Genomic DNA, 27,436 nt, shown 5'->3' on the forward strand with positions numbered 1-27,436 from the left:
ATGCAGACTGGAGGAGCCAGGGATCGAATCACTAAGCTTCCGATCAGTAGATGACCTGCTCTACCTCCTGAACTACAGCCACCCAGTGGTAAACATGAGTAAACTGTCACTAGGTTTTGGATAAAGTGTACACTCATAAACCTGTCAAACCTGCATTTGAAACGTTGGCTACCATAGCAGTATAGTATTGCAACATGGCATTTGGGTCTTCTAACTAAAATAGGAAAATAGGAACATAAATAGTGCCATCATTGCCAGACCTGGCCCACATCTGGTTGACATACACCCTGCCATGACACCAGTCAGTCAGAAGTGCCAGCTTGATCCCAGATCCGGGCCAGACCTATTTTCTATGAGCCTGGGCCACATACACCAAACCACATCGGGCCAAATGTGGCATGCCATCACATAAACAGTGCCATCTATGCCAGGCCTGGCCCATATCTGGATGACATATCACTTACCATGCCGGAAGTCAGCCAGCAGTGCCGGCTTGACACCAGATCCGGGCCAGACCTGTCTGCTATTTGGGCCCTTGTATGTCATCTGACAGTTCTAGCTTATTAAACTGGCAGGTCATAGTGACAAATAATGGGGTTTTGAGATTTTCCATCCAAATCCATCAGTCTGCAACTTCTGCTGTCACCCTGTTCCCACATTTATACTCAAAACATGTCAAATCTGTCAGCAAAACACCAAACACATGCCTGACAAAAATTCACGCTCCTCAGTGTGATTGCAGTTATCCATCAGTACATCCTCTTCTGTAATTTCTTTTATCAAAGTTCACTGAAAACCGTTTTTTTCAGCAAGTTTGGCAAAAAAAAATTCAAATAAGTATCTTTTACTATCAAGTCTACTGCTTTGTCAGTAAAGCTGTTGCTTGAGGCTGTCTTTCCTCCTCTCTCAACTGGAGAACAGGAAGGTAAATCAAGCCTCAAGTGGATTAGTGAACATGACTCAGACATGTTCACAAGGCAGTGTTTGAAATATGTTGTCACAACACTATTCCCCCAGCAGTCTGGCAAACCTCGTAAATCCCCCCATATATTGAGGGGGGTCCATAATTCACCGAGCACCTGGGAGAAAGACAAAACCCAGCGTTCATTTCCTCTATTCAAACGAGTTTGTTTTCATCAGTTCGTATTTTGTAAGAAGATCAGTATAGTGTGGGAAGTGGGCTCCCTTAGCAGCCCTTTCTACACCCATCACCTCATCCCATGTCTCTTTAAATCCTTTAGTTGAATATATTATGTGAGATGTTCTGTAGAGAGTTCCAAGTTGTAAATGATTGAGAGGGCCAGCTGCCCTCAGTCGGCTTTTGTTAGCTACAAAGCAAACTTTCTGGTGATGAGGACACCAGAACCTGCATCTGGCCTGCATCATTATGTGTAAAAGTTCTCTTGGTCTCTCTTCCCCCCTTTTTTTTTCTCCAGAGAAACGGTGAGGTATGAGGCGCTAACACTGCACAGGAATCATGTCAGGGTTTAGAGAAAAGGACAGGATATCATACTGATGTATCCTGGTGCCCAACAGCAGCAGATGGAGAGCATGACATAAGCTCTCCCACAAAACGTCCAGAGCTGCCAGTACACACTGACTCTAACCTGGTCAGAACCCAGTTCAGTCAGTCGCTCGTCCAGCAGTCAACGTCAACCATCAATCAGTCCTTTTCAGCTCTGACTTACTCTGCTTCTGTCTGTGGTGATTTTTTGCTCTCTCCTTTCTCTCTGTTGCCCTGTGCTCTGATGAAAGACACTCTCAGAGAGGTAGCCAAGCCACTTGTCTTTGTTTTGACGTTTCAGTGGCTCTGCTGTGGATATGTTTAGAACTTCTTCACGTGATCAGTGTTAGTTCAAAGGCTTTAAAGCACCGTGTGGTTGTGTTTGTGGAGTTTGAAACTGGGGGGCCTTTTCTGGAGAATTAGTGAAGGGGTCTTTGATGCAGCTTGACTGCATTCAGTATGAGCCTGACCTTTAATGCATCACCTAGTTTGGTGGATCACAGCCAGGCTGAGGACCAGAAGTGAGCAGCAAACAAGTATCTGCTACCACTCTCCATCAGCTGTGCTCCAAGACTGTGTTGTGTTTGGATGTAACCCCACTCACTCACTGGTTTTGTGCTCTCTCCGTCTTGAGTGCTTCACCTCCCCCCTGCTTAATCTTGAAACCATCAGCTCCCCAGTCTGGTTCTCTTTAAATTGAATTTGAAATCTTCATTCTTTTTATAAGCTGGGTGAGTAAAACCCTGAAAGGCCTTGTGGATTTCAGCATCCGCTGTTCTGAGAGGATTCAGATTTATTCCCTGTTTTTTTTCAGTTGTTTCTAATCATGGACAGAAGCGTCCCTCAAACAACAGGAAGGGCTGGAACAAAAGCAAGAAGTAAAGGCGGGGGAAGGGAAATAGTTTATTGCCTTTACGTTTCCTCTTCTTTCCAGTGGCAAGAAAGGGAGGGATATCATCGTCTGTTTTGTCGCTCGTAGAAGTTTGAACCATACATTTTTGTTTCTGTTTTTTTTAATGCGTAATAGAATCAGCATGGAAGGAAAAGGAAGAGCATCCACAGATTATAATTAGAGCTGTAGTCTGTGTAAGTATGTACTCCTTCCTAAAGGCACTAGTACAGGACTTTGTGTGTTTTGTTTTTACGTGTGCATCTGCTTTCTGCCTGACTCTGGGTGTGTTGGGTGTATATGTATTCATGCACACATACAGCACTTGTGTCTTTTGCTGTGCATGCAACAACTCACACCTCCCACTACCACACTGACCCCTCCTGCTTCCTCTTTCCTTCTGCAGGTCTGTATGAGCTGCTGGCGGCCCTGCCATCCCAGCTGCAGCCTCATGTCAACTGCTCTGAGGACAACACCTTCCTTCAGGATATGTTTGGAGAGAGAAGTCTCCACTCACTTGTTAAGGTACAACAAACAAATAGAGTTATAGGAATTTCGCCTACATATTTTTCAGAAAATCACGTGTTGTTTAACTCATATATGCACGCACTGATAACTCTTAAATACACTTAAAACACTTAACACTAGGAAGGCCCAGAGCCCAGCCATTTGGCTTTTCTACCTTTAAAACCCGGAGAGCAGCCAAATGGCTGGTAGGCTTTTAGCTAAGCTTTAGCTTCAGGCAAGTGGAAGCTAAATTGGCTAGTCATTCATATGTAAATTGGGTTGTTACCTGGGAATTCTGGAGGGAGGGGAGTGGGGGTGTGTGGATGAGGGGGTGGGGGAGCTGCTAAAAGCGGTGAGCTTCCTTTTGTTTCATCTTGATGCATTCTCAATCATCCAGGGAAACAAATCTCCAAAAGTCACCAACTTGGAGTGTTTCAGTTTGCCATCTTAGGGAGAAATCAACACACATGGGTGTATGTCCTTTGTTGCTGAGATTTATTGATAAAAACAGTACAAAAAATCAACCATTTGTACACATTTTTACAAATAATTATAAAAAGTGAGTGAGTACATTTCGACATTTTCAGCAATCACTCACAATCCTGGCACTGCCATGGTATCTGTAGTCTGCATTTACCACATGTGTATCTGTTGCAGTGAACACATCGCACAGTGGCATGATTGTTCTTGCAATTGTGTTTGACCTGACACATGGCTCTTTTTCCAGGGCTAGGTGTGGAGGGTTGTGTCAAAGGCAACTGTTCTTTTCTTGCCTTCTTCGCAGCTACATGAGAGTGAGCTAACTCCCTTGCAAGCTCCACCAGGAAGTCCACCCGTCTTTCCTTCGTCCCGGAGCATGCTTGATACAGCACATGTGCATTCAGTGCTGCCATGTCAATCATGTTATAAAACACGGCAACTGGCCAGCGCCGTGTTCCTCTGCGGACAGTGTACTCCCGAACCATCTGGTCCATCACATCCACGCCACACTTTGTTTTGTTGTAAAGGGTGACAGTGTTTGGCTTCCTTTTGGTAGTGTTATCAGTCTGAACCACGCCGTGCATGCTGCTAAGAATATAGACTGTCTTCTTCCGTTTGGCCGCATACGCCGTCAGCGTGGCAGCAGATGTTGAAAACACCTAAGAAATAAGATAAATTGTTATTTCCATAGCACTTTTACACACAATGAAACACATAAACATAGAACCAGAAAAGACCTGCAACATACCTGAGTGGTGAATTCATTGCGATCTGTCTGTCTAGTGGATTGAGGAATTTCCCTGCGAATCTTGTTGACTGTGCCGAGGATGGTGGTTTTCCGTCTAAGAAGTTTTTGCGCAAGTGAAAGCGATGTGAAAAAATTGTCCGTGGTAACATTTCTGCCCTTGTCTAGGAATGGTTCCATCAGCCTCATTACTACATTTTCAGAAAGTCTCTCCCCAGTGGGACGACTGGGGTCCTTGCCAAGATATGGGAAGACATTGCAAATGTACTTGGATTTTAGGTCGCAAGCCACCCAAAACTTGATCCCAAACTTGTCCGGCTTACTTGCAATATACTGCAGGAAACTGCACCGAGTCTTTGATGGGAAAAGCTGTTCATCAACGGTGATATGTAGACCAGGGTTGTAGCACGTGATGCAGTTGGTGACAAATGATCCCCACAAACTGGAAATTGCAGCGAACTTATCAGTCTTTGCTCGATCACTGCGGGTGGACTTGTCATCAAAGCGTAGGTGTTGCATGATTTCTTTGAAGCGGTTTCGTGCCATAGTTCCAATTATCTGTGGGTTTCCCAGGTTTGCTGACCAGCAGTCATTTAGAGATGGAACCCTGGTAACCCCCCGCAAGATGACAATTGCAATAAATGCCATTAGTTCAGGGAGGTCCATGAACCAATGAACATGCTCCGTTTGCTGTGCATGTTGAACAGTCCATTCTTGAATGCTACGAAGCATGTCAAGAGTGACAAAACACAGGAAGCTCTGAAGGCGACTCGTGATATTTCTCCTGGCCTTAGCCGTTGGCTCTCCATCTGCAGCGTACGCTTCTATTGGGGTGAAAGGGAGACAGGTCCCCACCTGTTCTTCACGCCACACTGTGCCATCTTTCGCTGTCTCAGTCCCCAAACAAGCTCTCTTTTTAGGTGCAGAAGCAGTCTCCTCATCTGCAGTGTGAACAAATTCAAATTGTGAGCAATGGGAAGGTCCAGTATCTCCTCCTCTGTATCAGAATAATGTCTGAAATATCTTACTTACAAACTACATCCACTTACTTATTTGAAATGAAATAGGAAATAACATGAAATGCAACTAACCGGAAGACTGATCAGACAGCTCTGAGTCCGAATCCGGCTGAACTTGTAGGTCTTCTCCATCCGAGTCACAAGGGTCGACTTCCCTCAGGATCATTTCCAAGGCCTGCTGAGTGGTGAGTCTTCTCTGCATTTTCTTTCCTTGGAGAGGAGGTCCGTACACCACAGAATTCTTCAGGGCAATGAAGGATTAGGCTAAGTGTAGTGAGATTGTATCATATATATAGGGCTTGGCTTCCTGATCAATGCTCCACTACCAAAAGGAAGCCAAGCCCTGCCACCCTTTACAACAAAACAAGGTGTGATCACATTGATGCCACAATGGACGACTGATCAATGCTCCACTACCAAAAGGAAGCCAAGCCCTGCCACCCTTTACAACAAAACAAGGTGTGATCACATTGATGCCACAATGGACGACTGATCAATGCTCCACTACCAAAAGGAAGCCAAGCCCTGCCACCCTTTACAACAAAACAAGGTGTGATCACAGGGCTTGGCTTCCTTTTGGTAGTGGAGCATTGATCAGTCGTCCATTGTGGCATCAATGTGATCACACCTTGTTTTGTTGTAAATGCCACAATGGACGACTGATCAATGCTCCACTACCAAAAGGAAGCCAAGCCCTGTGATCACACCTTGTTTTGTTGTAAAGGGTGGCAGGGCTTGGCTTCCTTTTGGTAGTGGAGCATTGATCAGTCGTCCATTGTGGCATCAATGTGATCACACCTTGTTTTGTTGTAAATGCCACAATGGACGACTGATCAATGCTCCACTACCTTTTTTTTTTTTTTTTTACTTTGATTTTTATTAGGTTATTTTATCATTGTGGACATACAGTAAAGAAAATAACAAACAGACATACATATAAACAAACAGAGTCTGGAGTTTACATATCTTTCTCCATTTATCACATTGCAGAAAAAAAAAGAAAACCTATTATGTTATTTCATTTGTGTCACTTCTGAATGTTTTCCACTTCCTCCATAGTCTGTCGTATTTACCTCCCATCAGTCTAATGTTGAGTGTTATTTTTTCCATCTCTGAGATATCCTCTACAATACTGATCCAATCCCGCTGGGTGGGAGGATCTGGATGTAACCACTTCTTTGTAATTGCTTTTTTTGTTGCGGCCAGAATTATTTTGACTAAATACACGTCCTCTTTTTGTATGTATTCTTTTATGTTTCCTAGATACATCACTTGGCAAGTATTTGGGAATGTATAACTCAAAATATTATCCATATTCATTTTTAAGTCTTCCCAATACTTTTTAATTTTAATGCATTTCCAGAATACATGAGAATGATCCGCTTCCATTTCTCCACACAATCTCCAACAATTTTGTAAACTTGAGGTCAGTTTGCTTTTTATTTTGGGTGTAATGAAAAAACGTGTCAAATTTTTCCAACAAAATTCCCTCCACAACGGCGAATTAGTTGTACTGTGTTGCAATTCACACATATTGAGCCATTCTTTCTCTGTTATTTTTATGGTCAGTTCAACTTCCCATTTCTTTTTAATATAGAGTGTTGAATCTTGTCTATTTTCTTCTAATGACCTATAGAAGGTGGAAATAGTTTTAAATTGTTTATGTTCATAGCAATCTTTTACTTTTCCGACAACCCCCAGTGGTTTCCCAAGCCAGTCAGATTTTATTTGTTTTGCGTAGTAGTCCCTAACTTGCAAATATCTAAAGAAATCTCTATTTTCCAATTTGTATTTGTTTTTTAGTTGTTGGAAACTCATTAGTCCTCCGTTTTTCATAAGGGTACAAACTGCTGTAATCCCTTTTAGTTCCCACTGTTTGAATGTTTGGTCCAATTGTCCTGCCTTGAAATTTTTATCATGTCTAAACCATCTGAGTATAAATAATTGTTCTTTTAACTGACATTTTTCTATTACTGTGTGCCATATGTCTAATGTAAATTTCACAATTTGATTCATTCCACTTTTATTCTTTGTCATTAAATGTTTGTCAGAGATAAAAATCTGAATGTTGTTTCCCTCGATTTCTTTCTCAATTTCCTTCCATCTTGCCTCATATTCTGGTCTACACCAACCAGCAAGTGGTCTGAGTTGGGCTGCATAGAAGTATTCCCTTAGGTTCGGCAAGGCCATCCCTCCCTTGCGCTTCGGGAGTTGCAGTGTTGTTAGTCTTATTCTGGGCTTCTTCCCACCCCAAATAAACCTTGATATCAACACACATGGGTGTATGTCCTTTGTTGCTGAGATTTATTGATAAAAACAGTACAAAAAATCAACCATTTGTACACATTTTTACAAATAATTATAAAAAGTGAGTGAGTACATTTCAACATTTTCAGCAATCACTCACAATCCTGGCACTGCCATGGTATCTGTAGTCTGCATTTACCTTGGCTTGGCTTCCTGATCAATTGTCCACTACCAAAAGGAAGCCAAGCCCTGTGATCACACCTTGTTTTGTTGTAAAGGGTGGCAGGGCTTGGCTTCCTTTTGGTAGTGGAGCATTGATCAGTCGTCCATTGTGGCATTTACAACAAAACAAGGTGTGATCACATTGATGCCACAATGGACGACTGATCAATGCTCCACTACCAAAAGGAAGCCAAGCCCTGTGATCACACCTTGTTTTGTTGTAAAGGGTGGCAGGGCTTGGCTTCCTTTTGGTAGTGGAGCATTGATCAGTCGTCCATTGTGGCATTTACAACAAAACAAGGTGTGATCACATTGATGCCACAATGGACGACTGATCAATGCTCCACTACCAAAAGGAAGCCAAGCCCTGTGATCACACCTTGTTTTGTTGTAAAGGGTGGCAGGGCTTGGCTTCCTTTTGGTAGTGGAGCATTGATCAGTCGTCCATTGTGGCATTTACAACAAAACAAGGTGTGATCACATTGATGCCACAATGGACGACTGATCAATGCTCCACTACCAAAAGGAAGCCAAGCCCTGCCACCCTTTACAACAAAACAAGGTGTGATCACAGGGCTTGGCTTCCTTTTGGTAGTGGAGCATTGATCAGTCGTCCATTGTGGCATTTACAACAAAACAAGGTGTGATCACATTGATGCCACAATGGACGACTGATCAATGCTCCACTACCAAAAGGAAGCCAAGCCCTGCCACCCTTTACAACAAAACAAGGTGTGATCACAGGGCTTGGCTTCCTTTTGGTAGTGGAGCATTGATCAGTCGTCCATTGTGGCATCAATGTGATCACACCTTGTTTTGTTGTAAATGCCACAATGGACGACTGATCAATGCTCCACTACCAAAAGGAAGCCAAGCCCTGCCACCCTTTACAACAAAACAAGGTGTGATCACAGGGCTTGGCTTCCTTTTGGTAGTGGACAATTGATCAGGAAGCCAAGCCAAGGTAAATGCAGACTACAGATACCATGGCAGTGCCAGGATTGTGAGTGATTGCTGAAAATGTTGAAATGTACTCACTCACTTTTTATAATTATTTGTAAAAATGTGTACAAATGGTTGATTTTTTGTACTGTTTTTATCAATAAATCTCAGCAACAAAGGACATACACCCATGTGTGTTGATATCAAGGTTTATTTGGGGTGGGAAGAAGCCCAGAATAAGACTAACAACACTGCAACTCCCGAAGCGCAAGGGAGGGATGGCCTTGCCGAACCTAAGGGAATACTTCTATGCAGCCCAACTCAGACCACTTGCTGGTTGGTGTAGACCAGAATATGAGGCAAGATGGAAGGAAATTGAGAAAGAAATCGAGGGAAACAACATTCAGATTTTTATCTCTGACAAACATTTAATGACAAAGAATAAAAGTGGAATGAATCAAATTGTGAAATTTACATTAGACATATGGCACACAGTAATAGAAAAATGTCAGTTAAAAGAACAATTATTTATACTCAGATGGTTTAGACATGATAAAAATTTCAAGGCAGGACAATTGGACCAAACATTCAAACAGTGGGAACTAAAAGGGATTACAGCAGTTTGTACCCTTATGAAAAACGGAGGACTAATGAGTTTCCAACAACTAAAAAACAAATACAAATTGGAAAATAGAGATTTCTTTAGATATTTGCAAGTTAGGGACTACTACGCAAAACAAATAAAATCTGACTGGCTTGGGAAACCACTGGGGGTTGTCGGAAAAGTAAAAGATTGCTATGAACATAAACAATTTAAAACTATTTCCACCTTCTATAGGTCATTAGAAGAAAATAGACAAGATTCAACACTCTATATTAAAAAGAAATGGGAAGTTGAACTGACCATAAAAATAACAGAGAAAGAATGGCTCAATATGTGTGAATTGCAACACAGTACAACTAATTCGCCGTTGTGGAGGGAATTTTGTTGGAAAAATTTGACACGTTTTTTCATTACACCCAAAATAAAAAGCAAACTGACCTCAAGTTTACAAAATTGTTGGAGATTGTGTGGAGAAATGGAAGCGGATCATTCTCATGTATTCTGGAAATGCATTAAAATTAAAAAGTATTGGGAAGACTTAAAAATGAATATGGATAATATTTTGAGTTATACATTCCCAAATACTTGCCAAGTGATGTATCTAGGAAACATAAAAGAATACATACAAAAAGAGGACGTGTATTTAGTCAAAATAATTCTGGCCGCAACAAAAAAAGCAATTACAAAGAAGTGGTTACATCCAGATCCTCCCACCCAGCGGGATTGGATCAGTATTGTAGAGGATATCTCAGAGATGGAAAAAATAACACTCAACATTAGACTGATGGGAGGTAAATACGACAGACTATGGAGGAAGTGGAAAACATTCAGAAGTGACACAAATGAAATAACATAATAGGTTTTCTTTTTTTTTCTGCAATGTGATAAATGGAGAAAGATATGTAAACTCCAGACTCTGTTTGTTTATATGTATGTCTGTTTGTTATTTTCTTTACTGTATGTCCACAATGATAAAATAACCTAATAAAAATCAAAGTAAAAAAAAAAAAAAAAAGGTAGTGGAGCATTGATCAGTCGTCCATTGTGGCATTTACAACAAAACAAGGTGTGATCACATTGATGCCACAATGGACGACTGATCAATGCTCCACTACCAAAAGGAAGCCAAGCCCTGCCACCCTTTACAACAAAACAAGGTGTGATCACAGGGCTTGGCTTCCTTTTGGTAGTGGAGCATTGATCAGTCGTCCATTGTGGCATTTACAACAAAACAAGGTGTGATCACATTGATGCCACAATGGACGACTGATCAATGCTCCACTACCAAAAGGAAGCCAAGCCCTGTGATCACACCTTGTTTTGTTGTAAAGGGTGGCAGGGCTTGGCTTCCTTTTGGTAGTGGAGCATTGATCAGTCGTCCATTGTGGCATCAATGTGATCACACCTTGTTTTGTTGTAAAGGGTGGCAGGGCTTGGCTTCCTTTTGGTAGTGGAGCATTGATCAGTCGTCCATTGTGGCATCAATGTGATCACACCTTGTTTTGTTGTAAAGGGTGGCAGGGCTTGGCTTCCTTTTGGTAGTGGAGCATTGATCAGGAAGCCAAGCCCTATATATATGATACAATCTCACTACACTTAGCCTAATCCTTCATTGCCCTGAAGAATTCTGTGGTGTACGGACCTCCTCTCCAAGGAAAGAAAATGCAGAGAAGACTCACCACTCAGCAGGCCTTGGAAATGATCCTGAGGGAAGTCGACCCTTGTGACTCGGATGGAGAAGACCTACAAGTTCAGCCGGATTCGGACTCAGAGCTGTCTGATCAGTCTTCCGGTTAGTTGCATTTCATGTTATTTCCTATTTCATTTCAAATAAGTAAGTGGATGTAGTTTGTAAGTAAGATATTTCAGACATTATTCTGATACAGAGGAGGAGATACTGGACCTTCCCATTGCTCACAATTTGAATTTGTTCACACTGCAGATGAGGAGACTGCTTCTGCACCTAAAAAGAGAGCTTGTTTGGGGACTGAGACAGCGAAAGATGGCACAGTGTGGCGTGAAGAACAGGTGGGGACCTGTCTCCCTTTCACCCCAATAGAAGCGTACGCTGCAGATGGAGAGCCAACGGCTAAGGCCAGGAGAAATATCACGAGTCGCCTTCAGAGCTTCCTGTGTTTTGTCACTCTTGACATGCTTCGTAGCATTCAAGAATGGACTGTTCAACATGCACAGCAAACGGAGCATGTTCATTGGTTCATGGACCTCCCTGAACTAATGGCATTTATTGCAATTGTCATCTTGCGGGGGGTTACCAGGGTTCCATCTCTAAATGACTGCTGGTCAGCAAACCTGGGAAACCCACAGATAATTGGAACTATGGCACGAAACCGCTTCAAAGAAATCATGCAACACCTACGCTTTGATGACAAGTCCACCCGCAGTGATCGAGCAAAGACTGATAAGTTCGCTGCAATTTCCAGTTTGTGGGGATCATTTGTCACCAACTGCATCACGTGCTACAACCCTGGTCTACATATCACCGTTGATGAACAGCTTTTCCCATCAAAGACTCGGTGCAGTTTCCTGCAGTATATTGCAAGTAAGCCGGACAAGTTTGGGATCAAGTTTTGGGTGGCTTGCGACCTAAAATCCAAGTACATTTGCAATGTCTTCCCATATCTTGGCAAGGACCCCAGTCGTCCCACTGGGGAGAGACTTTCTGAAAATGTAGTAATGAGGCTGATGGAACCATTCCTAGACAAGGGCAGAAATGTTACCACGGACAATTTTTTCACATCGCTTTCACTTGCGCAAAAACTTCTTAGACGGAAAACCACCATCCTCGGCACAGTCAACAAGATTCGCAGGGAAATTCCTCAATCCACTAGACAGACAGATCGCAATGAATTCACCACTCAGGTATGTTGCAGGTCTTTTCTGGTTCTATGTTTATGTGTTTCATTGTGTGTAAAAGTGCTATGGAAATAACAATTTATCTTATTTCTTAGGTGTTTTCAACATCTGCTGCCACGCTGACGGCGTATGCGGCCAAACGGAAGAAGACAGTCTATATTCTTAGCAGCATGCACGGCGTGGTTCAGACTGATAACACTACCAAAAGGAAGCCAAACACTGTCACCCTTTACAACAAAACAAAGTGTGGCGTGGATGTGATGGACCAGATGGTTCGGGAGTACACTGTCCGCAGAGGAACACGGCGCTGGCCAGTTGCCGTGTTTTATAACATGATTGACATGGCAGCACTGAATGCACATGTGCTGTATCAAGCATGCTCCGGGACGAAGGAAAGACGGGTGGACTTCCTGGTGGAGCTTGCAAGGGAGTTAGCTCACTCTCATGTAGCTGCGAAGAAGGCAAGAAAAGAACAGTTGCCTTTGACACAACCCTCCACACCTAGCCCTGGAAAAAGAGCCATGTGTCAGGTCAAACACAATTGCAAGAACAATCATGCCACTGTGCGATGTGTTCACTGCAACAGATACACATGTGGTAAATGCAGACTACAGATACCATGGCAGTGCCAGGATTGTGAGTGATTGCTGAAAATGTCGAAATGTACTCACTCACTTTTTATAATTATTTGTAAAAATGTGTACAAATGGTTGATTTTTTGTACTGTTTTTATCAATAAATCTCAGCAACAAAGGACATACACCCATGTGTGTTGATTTCTCCCTAAGATGGCAAACTGAAACACTCCAAGTTGGTGACTTTTGGAGATTTGTTTCCCTGGATGATTGAGAATGCATCAAGATGAAACAAAAGGAAGCTCACCGCTTTTAGCAGCTCCCCCACCCCCTCATCCACACACCCCCACTCCCCTCCCTCCAGAATTCCCAGGTAACAACCCAATTTACATATGAATGACTAGCCAATTTAGCTTCCACTTGCCTGAAGCTAAAGCTTAGCTAAAAGCCTACCAGCCATTTGGCTGCTCTCCGGGTTTTAAAGGTAGAAAGGTAGAAGCCTGGGCCTTCCTAGTGTTAAGTAATTTCATTTAAGTGCTATACATATGAATACCTCAGTTTAACCAAGCCTAGCTTTAATTGCACATGTAGATTGTGTACAAAGTTTATTGTCAAGAAGGCAGACAACTAAATTAGTCACATAAAAAGTCTTGAAAAGAGGAGCCCCCGGCCTCCAAAGCAATTATTATTCATGAATTACAGTCCTATTGCACCATCTACCTGCCCAGATCTTCTAATTCCTTCCTCTACCAGCAGGAAGGGGCCTGTGGTTTGGTTACTGCCTGTTAAACTAGATAGCTGCAGAGATTGGGGAGAAGGTTTGTCTGAAATCTTTCTCTGATTTTTGTTGTTAAATAGAGAACAATTTTCCCCCCTAAACATGGGGTAGTTTCCTGCAAATCGGCTTTCCATTCTTTATTATTCAGTAAATAAATGTAATAGCTGCTCGACTGCTGTGTCTGACTGATTAACTGAGCCATCCTAGTGAGCCAAATGGACAGACGGGCAGACTTTAAAACGCACACAAGTACTAAACAACCATCTCGTCTTACTCAGAAACCAGATGCAGCATTCAGGCTAACATCATGGACACACCATTAATAAAACCTTAATTATCCTCTTCCTAAAGCTCGGCCACCAAATCTCCACAGTCCACCTTTATTTGGGATTTGTGTAAGGTTGTAGAGGGGATACGAAAGAATGGCTAAACAGCAGAGAGAAAACACACACATCAAGTTAATCTGACAGGCTTCCCAACCCAGGTCGCTCACTGGTTGTAATTGCCTCACCTGGGTAATTACAACCAGTTGTTGGTCACTCTGTCTGGAAGGAGAGAGACGGTCCAGAGGAGGAGGTGTCACAGATGGAGAGAGAAACAAGAAAGAAGTAGAGAATTCAGAGTAACATGAAGACTTAAACCAGACATATGCTCTTTCTGTCTCTCTCACCTGTACTCACCAGATGGTCGGGACGTCTCACATCCATCCTAATCCGATTATGTTACAGAGATGAAAGAATTATTGTCCGATATCATCTTTCAGCTTTTATTTACATCTGTTTGTTGCTAGAAAATATTCTCATGACACGAGCCAGGTGCTTATTTATATTTTAAAAGCCTCACTTGAATCCAAAATATATCCCCTTCCTTGCACTGTCTTACTTTGGATTTAGGCTGCCTTCCAAATATTTTCATTAAAGTTCAATGGTCGACTGCAGCCCAGATTTACCGGATCAAGCACGTTGTTCACAAACAAGTACCTCTGAAATGAGCCAAAAGTGGCTAGATGATGATAGATGAAGCCAAATGCAAGGTTATGATAGGGACAGGGGAAGGAAGAAGGAAACTCCATATTGCAGCAGACAGGTCACAGTATGCTGTTGACTACTGAAAAACTTTTTGAACCATGTCAAGCACACTGGAGGGACAATTAAAACAAGAAGAAAGCTACAGGTCAACCAGTCCCTATTCTATCATTTTGTATTGTCTGTATTGGTAATCAAGGAAAATCCCACAGCCATTACTCCAGTTTCATCCATCCCTCCATCCATTCTCTGCTGCTTTTCAGAGTTGCGGGGGGACTGTGGAGCCTATCCCAGCTGTCTTAGGGCGAGAAGCAGGGTACACCATGGACAGGTCGCCAGTCTGTCACAGGGTTTTGCTCCGGGTCACTTTGAAAAAGATGTTCAGCTTGTAAAGGATGTGATGTGAAGTTTTCTGGGCAGAGGTCTTAAGCCTGCTTAAATACTATGTTTTATGTCTTCGGGTATTTTGAAAAGTCTCCAAAGTGTGCAACCCTGACCCTAAACATTACATTAGTTCATGTTAGCAAACTAGTGACAGATTATTTCAAACCAATAACTCAGTGGAAAGAAAAATAAAACTAGTTAGCCATAATGTTAGGGCTTATAGATGATGTTCACAAGATGCAGTTAGCACTGTTTTATATAGTGTTATAGAGTGATTTGACCCCCATTTATCTCAGGATTAATTCTGAGATAATTGGGGGTCTAAAAAAGTTTACAGCATGACAGGTTGCCGAAGCATCAACAGCAGTCCTAACATCCATCAGCATGTCCACAGGGAAAAACATGTTTACCTCCACGACACGCCTAATGCACCGTGTTTTATTGCTGAGTAATAACGGCTTTATGCAGGATTTGAACTTCTAAGCTGACCTTGAAACATGACTGTTGTGCTGGCCAAGACAGAGTCCTAACAGGCTGTGATTTATCTCGGCAGACTGTGTGGATAAGTCCAGCTGAAATGGCTGTAGCTGTTTAAGGCCAAGATTTAAACTGGAATCTTGATGGGGAGAGACGATGTAAAGACATTTCACACGTCGTTGCGTCGCGTTTTCTTCACTGGAAAGTTATAAAAGTGATTTTGATGGGTGACATTTGGTGTTTGGGTAATGTTTTTGAATGACATCATGTTTTGGATTTTGGTGTTGGTCCCTGGTGATTATCGAAGCCAGATGACAGCTTGAAGAGACTCAAATCAACTCATCTACACATGCTGCTCATGTTATTGCTAATCAGAACTTCTGCCAGGGCCAAAAACATTGAGGTCAAATACCGTCCTGTGACTGTGTCAGAACATTCAACTGTCAGTGATTCTGACTTGCTTTCCTCCGTATTTACAGTACTGCTACCATCTAGCTTTAAAACATAATCACTTGTGTTGCGAGGAGTAAAAACTATGTCTAACATTCCTAAAACAGATGTTTTAATTGCACAAAGCATCTGTAGCCGTTCAGTGTGACAGCAAACAAACTGCTTTTCTTGTCTTTTTCTGTCCTGCTGAGTGATTTTCTGTCACACATTGTCACGGCTCCATCTGTGTGTGTGTGTGTGTGTGTGTGTGTGTGTGTGTGTGTGTGTGTGTGTGTGTGTGTGTGTGTGTGTGTGTGTGCGCACTCCCGCATGTGTGGATTTGGCCCTTTAGATATAGAAGTGGCCCAGAGCGTCTCTGTCACTCTCTCCTCAGCCAGAGGCTCCTCTGTTCCACCATCCTCCTGGAATGCTTTCTAGGACATCCAGCTGGAAGCTCCAGGCTCGGGGCCCAGCTATCAGTCAGACCCGTGGCCCAGATCCCCTTCACCATGCTGGGCCTGAGGAAGGAGAGACGCAGGAGTGGCTGCTGGGAGGAAAGCTGTCCCTGTCTGTTCCTTGATGGGACCTGACAGCAGCCTGTAGGCTGTCAATGCATTCCTGCGCAGCTGCTTTTAAATCACAAATGGGATATCTGTAGTGTTTTTTGTGAGTCTGTGTGTGCGTAGGCACAGTTGTGCAACTGTGCCTTTGACGTTGTGTGCGTGGGTGTGAACGTGTGCTTTGTGTGTATATAAATTATTCCATCTCTGCTCCACATATGATGAAGTGGTTTTGCGTGTATAAATGAGTGAAAGTGAGCGCACGAGTCAGGCTTACTTTCCATTTTAGCAACTCTCCAGAGACGCAGCTCTGTCTCTCAACACTGTGCAGTCACAGCGCTGAGGCTGATAAGGAAATGTTTAGCCAATTTCACCAGACTGTTGAAATGATTTGGAATCATCACGGGGCCACTGGGACATATCGAATGCATGGTGGAAAACTGGATTGTTTGTACAGTGGCTAAGCTAACTGAAATACTTAGTGGATCGAGGGAGTGAAAGATCTTTGTGTGTGCTTTTGGTATTTAAGGACATGATTTAATGAACTCTGTGTATGTACAAGATGGTGCTGATGAAGGTTGTACATGTTTTCTCACATGTCTGTTTGGAGACGTGCACATGGCTTCCAGCGTGCACACTTTTTCTTCCACATGTGCTCACTACTATCTCAATAACTACCTTAATAATGAATACAATCTGTCCTTTCAGATCCACGAACGGCTGCAGCACTATGAAGAGAGCAAGCCCGCCCCTGTCCTGGAAGGAGCTGCACCTCTGGCACGTGACGTAAGTGTTTTAAAAAACATGTTTAAACTGATTGATCTTTTTATTGGCTGGGAGGCAAATGAATCGATTAAAGGAACCTTTGGTGAACAGTGTCTGTCTAGATGGGTTTCGGTTAATGGAGGTTTAATTTATTGACTAACATAAAATGACACTTCAACCCTCGTCTGGCCCCGGCCGTACTGTCTAGAACTCCCAGCAAGTGACTGCCACCGCTCAAGTGAAACCAGCATGGCCAGTGCCGTTGGTGTAAGCAAGTGAGACACACCACATCATCAATAAATAGTTCAAATGATGGCCACTGATCTAGAACTGTATGGTTGTTATGGTTGACTTGTATCCTTCTCCCTGTTGGAAAACCGTTTTCCTCTTCTGGCTGACTTCCAAACATCTTAATACAAACTCTGCTGTTACTTGGACAGATCACTTGGTGCCATCAGAGAGCATTGGTCTGCATTTTATTCCTGCAGGGTCAGATACGAAAAATACAAACACAGAGAAAGGGTTCATCAGTGTCAAGTGGCTTTCATGTCAGTTTTTACTGTGTGGGATGGCTTGCTGCTCCTTTCCACACTCCAACCAAGTCCAGGAGGATCTTCCATAAATCAGTGATGCTCTCAGAGCTCCCATTGTTTCCAGGTTTAACTGACTGTTTTCTTTAGTTCTTGAGATTCTCATTGGAAAATGATCTGGTACAATAGAAGATTTATCAAAGGGCAGGTGCCAGTAGGTGGGAGTTCTAGGCCACATGACAAAGTGTGGCCTTGCCTCCAGCTGCGATTTACCTTATTTAAGACAAGATGAAGCTGCAGATAAATCCTGTAACTGAAAGAGCTGCATTTTTATGTCTTAATACAATATGATACAAATAGAAGATACACCAACATAACTTCTTTAGATAAAGCATAACTAGTATGTTTATCTCTCTAAATGCAAGTCCTCTATTCATTACTGACACAAAGCACACCTTGCAGAGTTGAACTGTTAATTACAAACCTCTACCATTGGTTTTTCATTATACAGACTGCTGTTGTCTTCTTGTCGAAGCATTGAATGTTCACATGCACACCTGAAAAAGAGAAGCATGCTTAATGGTCTGAGCACAGTTGTGTGAACATTGTGTCCTTGACTATTTTCAGGTGTCTGATGAGCTGGAAGGCAAATCAGCCAGTCAGGATGTCAAAGAGCTTCTTAAACTGCTGGCAAACCCACATGTAAAGGTGAGTAAAGGATTTGCTTATTTTGTACTGAGCAGGTTTTAACAAACTAAAACCACATATTCTCTTTGTGGAGGATTGTATTATTCCATCCAAAAAACAGCAAAGCATTTGGCAATTCTGGCTCTGGATCTTTGCTGTTTGCACAGCAGCCACATTAAAGCGTTACAATCATCGTGCTGTACACAAAATAACACGCCTGTTAGATCCAGGCCTTGTCTCGTTTTCTTGGCTGCCGTTGCTGACCTCGTTAGCCAGATGCAGACAGCTACAAAATAAATTTACACATTTTTATTTTCTAATGCATAACTGGGGCCATCCATCAGGGCCTCCAGGTGTCTCAGCCAGACAGAGCTGCCTTCACGACGGCAGGATAGAAGCAGAGTTGGACAGGCTCCGTTTTTAATGCGCTGTCGTCATGCTTGTTTGGGCTCTGCCAGAAACAACAGCTCTCTAGTTCTCCCCCAACATAGCACACACACACACACACTTACAGTACATGCAAATATTTAATACCTATCAGTGTCAAACAGCAGGAATTCAAGAGATGGTGGTTCCCAAACATGGATTTTTCAATGTCTGAGCTGGTAATTATGATTCATTTCCTAAATTCTCCAAACACATTAAGAACAACTACATTAATCTGTTCAAAGACAAGTGTGGAGCATGTGTTTTTTACAGGTGCTATAGGTACAGACACACATATTTCACCAGGCAGCACATATTTTAGACATAGAATCAGCAACTCCACACACACCTCCAGCAAACTGGTACTCATTTGGCTCATTACTATGTTTTTCCCCTGGACCTAACACATATAATTGCTGCTGTAGTTGTGCAGTGGTCTCTCAGCTCCAGTGCAGAATGGGGTCAGCCAAGCAATTCCCCACCAAACAATGGAAAATGTTCTTTCTGCTACTGCTTCCTCCATTGCTGGCTGGTGAATTTTGGCAGACGGTGTAGCAGCACAAGCCAAAGAAGACAAGCTGGAGAGGAGTGGCATTTTATCTCTGAAGTAGGATCAAAACCAACCATTTTTAAAGATTTCCTGGCTGTGAGATTTTCTTTACATGTGCTATTCATTTGGGATTCTCTTGATCGAAAGAAGTTATTATTTTTAGTTATAATAAGGTAATACAGACTCTTTGCCTTCCAAAGACTACTCACATAGCTCCAGTTGTGTCTCCTCCTCTCATCTGCTCCCAGTTAGCAACATCTTGAATGCTGTACTGCAGCATGCTCCCATGTCATAAAACACACTGCTTCTCTTCTCACCATATCCTTCTCTTTCTTCCCTGTTTCTCTTGCTCTCCACCCCTCTACTTTTGTCTGGCACTTTGGTTGGAAGATGTTTTTCTCAATTTTTTCCCCCCCTCTAAACCACAGAAAAAGCAGCACGCATCTAGCTGCATCTTGGTCCGGACACGCGGTTGTTAAATACTTTGAAAAATGAATGTCTCCTGAATGGCATCATTCCCGTCTGCGTCCCGTCTCTTTTTATGCCTGCTCGTGAAAGTGTGAAATATCTGAGCTGAGAACTTTGCTTTTGAGTCTTCACCACCTTACCCTGCAAAGTGTGGATTTTGTGGTGGTCACATTTGCAGCTCTTGCTGAGCAATGGTGCAGGGCGAGCCTGGGTTGCCTTTAATCAGAGAGATGTATGGAGGGAGAGCACGGGCCTAATGGCAATTAACGCTTGTTCATCTACAAGCTCTGGCCTTGAATGCTTTCAAATCCATCACCCAGCACATGAGGGAGACAACCCAATTCATAACCATCCTCCCTGCAGTCTGCAGTGTCTCTGTCCTGCTTAAAAAAGGAAGTGATAGATCGGACTCTTAATAGCATGCATGGCCATACTTTACTTAGCTAAGTGGACTGGGGTAAAGTTGAGGCCTTCGTGGCTTGACAGATAACCCTTGCCTGTTTTGTGTTTCCTCCCATAAATCCTATTTTCTCCTTTTTCTAGAGCCTCCTGTCCGTCCACGACGCAGTTGCCCAAAAGAAGTATGACCCCGAACTACCTCCGCTGCCTGAAGACATCGATGACGATGAAGATTCTGTGAAAATTATAAGATTGGTCAAGAACAAGGAGCCACTGGTAAGTAACTTAACAATCATCCTGTGTGCAGTATCTATCTGTCTCTACGCCTTAATTTTCATCTTTACAGTGATTTTAGGTCATTGCTGTTTGACTTGCACATCATAATGTCATAAAGGTAGAAATGCTGTTATAATGACTATTCTTCTTTTATAGGGAGCAACAATAAGACGTGATGAGAGCACAGGTGCCATCATTGTGGCCCGGATCATGAAGGGAGGGCCAGCTGACAGAAGTGGTTGGTTCCAGCCTTTTTCTCTCTTTTATAAGTTTGCCTGTGTGTGTGTGTGTGTGTGTGTGTGTGTGTGTGTGTGTGTGTGTGTGTGTGTGTGTGTGTGTGTACTCGATTCTACTCAGTTTTCTGTCATTTTCTGTCACTGTGTAGCACCTCAGTTTACATAGGGTCGTTATAGCAACTCATTTAAAAGTCCCATGATGTCATTTGTATGCAACACAAACCCAGCACACAACAGTGGACATGGAGGCGTTGGTATACCTGTCCGATCACACTGTTGGTTTTTCTGCACCCATTTCCCTGGATGCCGTGTTTCAAAAAGGGCAGTTTTGATGTTTGTGAAGGAATCACTTTCATGACTCATCAAGTGACATAATTGACTGGCATCACATGGTGGCATGGAGTCTGTTGACGTCACAGTTTCAGATCAACTCAGGTTGCTCAAAACGACTGCTCTAGTAGGTATCAGGTGCTGCCATCTAATAGAAAACCCTAAAAAACAGAGTCAAGTCAAGATGAGCAAAGTAGATACTAGTGGAAAAGAGCCATACAAGTCTGTAGTGTGGAATATATTGGGATTGCACAGAATTTAGTACCTCGCTTACATCAGGGCGTTAAAATAATAGAATGCCAGAATGACTGCAAATTAGTAACGTCTGTTTATGTGTGGCAGGTTTAATTCATGTAGGGGATGAACTGAAGGAGGTCAATGGAATCCCTGTGGACGACAAGAAACCAGAGGAAATCATTCGTATTCTGGTAAGTCTTGTCTTTCTATGGACGTTTGTGAGACTGAGGGTTTTTCAGCTCCACTCCCTTGGTACCAGCCTTTGTTTATAATGACAGAAACCTCCCCTTATCAACTCATCCACGACCCAGGCCTCCCATTGCCGTGTTGGTGGCCGATAGATCACATGCAGAGTCTCTGTGGATGAGGCTGATGATGTGTAGTTCCTCCACGCAGCTTTGGTCACAGGCCTAAATGAGCTCTGTCATGTGCCTGGGATCTTAAACTCTTAAGGCCTTCTCAGACACAAAAGTCTTTGAGCTCTCAACACTCCTCCTTTACACCCCTGCACTGTACTCCCTAATTCTGTCAAGAATGGTTATACTATCCCACTAAACCTTCCTTTGTTGAAAAATCAATGCTTGACGCTATGTCACTGTAACTAGATTAGGTCTCTTATAAAATACTTAAAAGGATAGGAAAACTATCCTTTACAATTACTCCAACTTCTGTTCCTACATTATTTAGGCACAGTCACAAGGAGCCATTACCTTTAAAGTTGTCCCTGGTGCAAAGGACGAGGCATCTATCAAGGAGCCACAGGTAGGTCCTGTCTTTCTCTGTTATTTGGTTTATCCACTTGTTAAGTGATTTAGACCCTTTGATAGTGGAAAGTCATTGAAAGACCATCTTGGCCATCACTTGCAGCGTTTACCATCGATTGCTGTAATCTTTTGAGAATAATCACTCTGAGCTTTGGTGAATCACCTTTAACCATGATGACAATGTTTTAGAAAGAAAACATTTTATATACAACATAGTGAACTTGTTCCTGTTGTGTCTTCAATCCTCCTCTTTGTTTTCTTGCCTTTCCCTCATGATGATGTACAGATGTTTGTGAAGGCGCTCTTTGACTACGACCCAAAAGATGACAACACCATCCCATGTAAGGAAGCTGGTTTGGCCTTCAAGAAGGGTTGCATCCTACAGATCATGAGCCAAGATGATGCAACCTGGTGGCAGGCCAAACACGAGGGCGACACAAATCCTCGTGCTGGCTTAATACCATCCAAACAGTTCCAGGAGAGGTGAGAAACACAAGGCTGACCTTATTGGCTCCAGTGCTGTCACTGTCATAGATGTTCCATCTCCTTTCTCTCCCTCTTTAATCCATGTATTCTTGCTTCACTCTGCCAAAGTAGTCTGGGTTTCCACACATTTTCTGGTCCAAAGTGAGTAATGACAGAAAATGATAGCGCTGGTACCAATCCACATTGAACTGCAAGTGGATGGAAAACACACACCAGACCTACACAGAGCTCAGGAGGCTTGGGCAGAAAGAGGAAGGCTGAAGAGTAAAGGGATCGAGTAGAACATTTTATATTCAGGTTTATTATTCTACTTTTTTCAATAGAAAGATGTTCTGTTCTTCACCTCCTCAATCTTTGGTTTCACCAGTCTCAGCTGACAGAATAGAAATGAAGGATATTGTAGAGCAGGGTTTCTGTAGCATAGCAGAGTGTTTATTATTCCCAGAGTGACCATGAAAACTGATGGTTTTCTTTTTTCTGTTCTTTCCTTTTTCTTCTCTTTCTTTATCCATCTTTTTGCTTTCAGGAGACTTGCATTTCAGCAACCTGTTACGACTCTTTCGTCCCTAAGGAGGTCTACTAGACGATCATGTAAGCATATATTATTTGCTGTGTTAGCGACTAATAAACCACAACAAGACAGTTGTCTTTAACAGGTGGATGGGAGGAAGAGAAGAATGGCAAAAGTGAGGAATGCTGGTCAGGACAGTTTGTGGAGTTCATTTCTGAAACAGACTCATCCTTCTGCTGATTCCACCACTGGAGTCTTTCGTGTAGTTGTGTAGTTCACGCTGGTCGTCTGGAGAAGCAATTTAGATTTATCTTTGTTTTCATTTTCCTTCCTGTCTGCTCAATGTTTCTCCCTCTAAATTTCTATCCAGAGTCTGTTCCATGTGTCTTCTACAGCCTCTTTGTGTGTTGTTCACTAAGTCCACAGCATGTCTTTTATCCTGCCTTCCTTTGCTCCCCCCAACCGGTCACGGCAGATGGCCGCCCGTCCCTAAACCTGGTTCTGCCAGAGGTTTCTTCCTGTTAAAAGGGAGTTTTTCCTTCCCAATGTTACCAAAGTGCTTGCTCATAGGGGGTCATATGATTGTTGTTGTAGTCACGCAGGAGCTTTAATATGAATTAGGAGAGGGTTTGCCCTCTGGCTGTTACTCTAGCTAAAGAGATGATTGATTTTCTAAAAGCTGTGCATAATGCAGATAGCAAAGATAAAAGACAAGTTCATGTGAACTGGTATTGTCACTTGGCTGCCTGGCTTCTAATTTGGATAATCACTTATACTCTTGGGGTGATGATGATGAGGGTAATAACAAGGATGGTTTTGATGGCAGCCTGTTATTCAGCAATTGTCCGTGATTGACTCCAACTGCAGAGTTCAACTCCTTATCATCACTGCCGGAAGAGAGAATGAAGACAAACAGTATTACAGTATTATTACATTATTACCCAGATTTTTCCAATGTAAACATTCCTGGCAGCTCACCCATGGACTTGATAAAGGTGGACTAATCATACATCTTTATGGCAGTTTTCATCACATTCTTTCTTTAAGGTTTAGTTTCAAATAAATTAGATAATTAAATCTGGCTAAACTCTTATTCACAGTACAGTAATTCTCATCCTTCTTAAAACCACATTTTGAGGTCGCTGTCCCAACTTAAGATGCCACATTAGAGCAGGAAGAGGGCAACATCAGTGGGAAAACTGACCTGGCCACTGACATTTGAAACAAGATGTCAGATAAAGGTACACACACTTCAGAACAGCTGCCGCTCTCGTGCCTGATGCGTCTAGCCTACAAACAACCTTGCACAGATAGGTCTTGACTGTTGTTTTGGTTAGACATTAATTCTGGACATGCTGAACAACACTCTGGAAAATGAATGCAGTGATGTAAGGTGAGCTTCATACTGTTAAATACTTACAGAGGACTGTATCAGTATTACAATATCAATCATTTGGAGGCTTATGAATCTAAATGGCTTTTTTCCCCCCTGTAAATAGTGACTGCTCCACAGACATGTACTGCAGATTGTGTATCACTAGGTAACAATGGATATACATTTCTATCAAAATAGGAGCAAATAGAAAGTAAATGTTTGTTATATTCTCATAAAACCTGAACTCAAGCTCCACTTACTGGTGTTTTTGTAACCTTTTAGTAGCAGCATGGCTTATGAAGGGTTTCTGTACGTGTTCTTTTTAAACCCAACCTTAAAAAAAGAAAGAAGTTAAGGATAAGATTTCCTCAATGAGTTCCATCAATTTATGTCATGACAGCTGAGTGTACTGCAACTTCCTCTCAGGAAGACCTGACGAGTGTTTCAGAACCAAGTGGAACTTGAGTTATTTTATTATTTGAAACGTAGATAGTTAAACTAGTGATACCATTAGAGTGATACTGGGAGTTACAGTGTAGTGGTCAAGCTCGGTATTTTTCACAAACATTACAAAACTGAAGAGAATTGTTTGCTTTTTCAGTGTTTTGTGAGAAATGACTGAATTGAACCTGCATAGGATGTTTGTGGATGTGGCACTCAGCTTTAAAATGTTTTATAATGTTCTCTCTGTTGTCTTTTGCTCTGCTTTTCTAAGATGATGTGACAGTAGAGTTTGGTAGGTTTCTTCTTATATTTCTTCCTCATCCCTGAGTTATGTTTACTTTCCTAATCTAATATTTTGTTTAGTATTACCTAATTTCCATTCCTTGCTTCTCTTGCACTCAAAGCTGAAGAGATTGAAGGTACTACTTTTCTGACATCCTCCACCGAGTAGGACTTTACTAACCCAACCATCTGTGATTGGTTCCCCTTCATGCTATTTGTGTGTAATGAGGTCCACTTCTTACCTCATCTCCCCAATTGACCCATTAAAGCTATTCACCATTTAAGAGTAACATTAGTTGTCACAGTCAATGGTTCCTCATAGATTTTATTGACTTTAACATTTTACAAAGCCTCATCTTTCCTCGACTCATTTTCACAAATGTGGACATCATTTTTGAGAATCATCCCGTCACAAGTAATATTTGTTGGACTCAGTCACAGCACAAACTGATTCACTGTCTCCAAGAATCGTCCAACACCACAGCCAAGAATGTAGTGGCCTGTAAGGCTAAATGGGGCTTAGTCAGTTAGCTGGGATCATCAACATTTTTCAGCATTGTTAGTTCTGTAAAGAAAAAGAGAGTATTTTGTTTATTTTGGTCAACTTTAGCTGCTCACTAGATGGAGGTTATATGTAACCTGTCCTTGAATTTACCTCTACATGCGTGGCTGTCATTCTGGGCAAAGGCCAATATTTAAAAATAACGAACACACTATAAAATGTAACTCAAGCAAAATTTACCCCAAACCACTCTGATCACTCTCTTCTTAACAGCACCTGTGTGTTTTCCCCTTTATCATATTTAGAGGGCCGCAGCTCATTTCTGACTATTCTCTTTAACTTGATGTTGTGGTTCTCTTTGGCTCCTTTCTTTTCATCACCAGAGGATGCTGATTATAGTGGTGGATTTCACCTAGGTGAGAGATTGTCTTCTTTTGTCTTCTTGCCTTTTCCTGCCAGATGTGGTCATTTCACTGTTACAATAAATATGAGGACAGTGGCCAAGTACAAGTTTTGTTTTTTCCACATGAATCCTTCATATATCATCTTCTAAGAACTATTAAGTCATACATGTTTCACGGGACGGAACAGTTGTTCATACCTTTGACCTGTTCTTCTAACTCACAGAGCACTTGTGGGGCAAATAATTCACTTCTTAAACCTTCTTACATAATTCACTTTTTGGACTTTAATAGTTTTGTACTTTCTCACTGTGCTGTGCTATTTGTGCTCCCATGCTGACAGCATGAGTGCACTGGCAGATCATGTCATGGATTTGCAGTATGTAGTTATCCTGTTCTGCCTCTGCTGTGGGTCTGAGGACTTCTTTGAGAGGTTCTGGTTGGAGTTGGCTTAAAAGAAAGGTTTGTGTGCTTCGCTGCATTGTGGAGGTCCGGATGAAGGCCGGTCTTGCTGATGTGGTTCCAGTCAGACTTAATGACAATTACCATGGCCCACTTTGGTTCTGCAACCACTTTAATTCCAGAGAGCTGCTTCCAAATCCCTGTCTTGTACAGAAAATGTTTCCCATCGTGTTTTTATTACCACTGTCATTTGCACATTTAGACTCCAGATTTCACAGGATATCCAGAGCACACGCAAGTTTATAAATACTACATTTGAGTCATGTCTGCCAAGCTCAATCAGGGTCACTCCCAAAGCCGAACTCTGCCAAACATTATTCCATTTTTTTGCCCAAAAAAGTCCAGCACCTTGAGTCCAGCAGCCAAGAACGAGGTTTAAATGAAATGAGAGAACCTCGGGAGAAGAAGTAAAAAATAGTGAGTTATAATAACATCTTCTCTATGAGAGTACTTGCTGCATGGCTTTTCAGCCTGTTGGATGTGGTTGTATGATTTAAAGTTGGCCTGTCCCTAAAAGTTTGAAATCTTAGAACTTACAGATGCTTTTGCAATGCTGCTGAGGTTGCATGGGGAAATAAAGGAGTGGGAGGGGGCGGCAGTTGTTGTCCTTAGTTTTTGGTTTGTTTTCTCTCCATGCCTCTCAATGATGCAACGTCTGTAACTTCCATTGCCAGAGTCATTCTTGAGCACAACTTTGGGATGAACAGATTCCTGATTTTACAGCCTGCAAACTTGAGAATGATATCTCCTTAGTAAGCACTGTTTAGAGGCTACTTCGTTACTGTACTTAAGTAGAACCTTCAGGTATCTGTACTTTACCTGAGTATTTACTCTTATTCTCTACATTTTTGCACAAATATCATTTTTAAAACAGGCTCGTTACTCTAGACTCAACAGTATCAGCTGAAATTGAGTCGGAAAAAATGCGTTTGTCTGTATGTTTTAGTCAGCTTGTAGCTAGTGTTACAAAAGAGGAATGAGTATAAAGGGAGTAACCTTGCTTCACAACATAATGTTTCTACAACATTTCTATCAGCTCAACAA

At 42.3% G+C, this 27,436-nt stretch overlaps 1 protein-coding gene across 5 annotated transcripts in view; it reads left to right on the forward strand.

The window, feature by feature from the left end:
• Positions 1–27,436, forward strand: part of mpp7a (MAGUK p55 scaffold protein 7a) — a 79,371-nt gene that overhangs the window by 41,531 nt on the left and 10,404 nt on the right. Inside the window, exons 3-15 of one of the 5 annotated variants that reach the window (XM_085286287.1) lie at positions 2,800–2,918; positions 16,970–17,047; positions 18,184–18,264; positions 20,231–20,362; positions 20,519–20,600; positions 21,271–21,356; positions 21,853–21,927; positions 22,216–22,412; positions 22,942–23,006; positions 24,426–24,467; positions 25,017–25,037; positions 25,150–25,164; positions 25,913–25,945. In XM_085286287.1, the coding sequence (XP_085142413.1) occupies positions 2,800–2,918; positions 16,970–17,047; positions 18,184–18,264; positions 20,231–20,362; positions 20,519–20,600; positions 21,271–21,356; positions 21,853–21,927; positions 22,216–22,412; positions 22,942–23,006; positions 24,426–24,467; positions 25,017–25,037; positions 25,150–25,164; positions 25,913–25,945 (1,026 nt within the window). The remainder of the gene's footprint in view (positions 1–2,799; positions 2,919–16,969; positions 17,048–18,183; positions 18,265–20,230; positions 20,363–20,518; positions 20,601–21,270; positions 21,357–21,852; positions 21,928–22,215; positions 22,413–22,941; positions 23,007–24,425; positions 24,468–25,016; positions 25,038–25,149; positions 25,165–25,912; positions 25,946–27,436) is intronic. The other 4 variants (XM_085286288.1, XM_085286289.1, XM_085286290.1 and 1 more) reach the window with 4 other exon arrangements.

This window comes from Mchenga conophoros, linkage group LG9 (assembly GCF_057382185.1).
Source record: "Mchenga conophoros isolate Kocher_MC1m ecotype Shallow Benthic linkage group LG9, M_conophoros_male_GT1.1, whole genome shotgun sequence".
NCBI lineage: Eukaryota > Metazoa > Chordata > Actinopteri > Cichliformes > Cichlidae > Mchenga > Mchenga conophoros.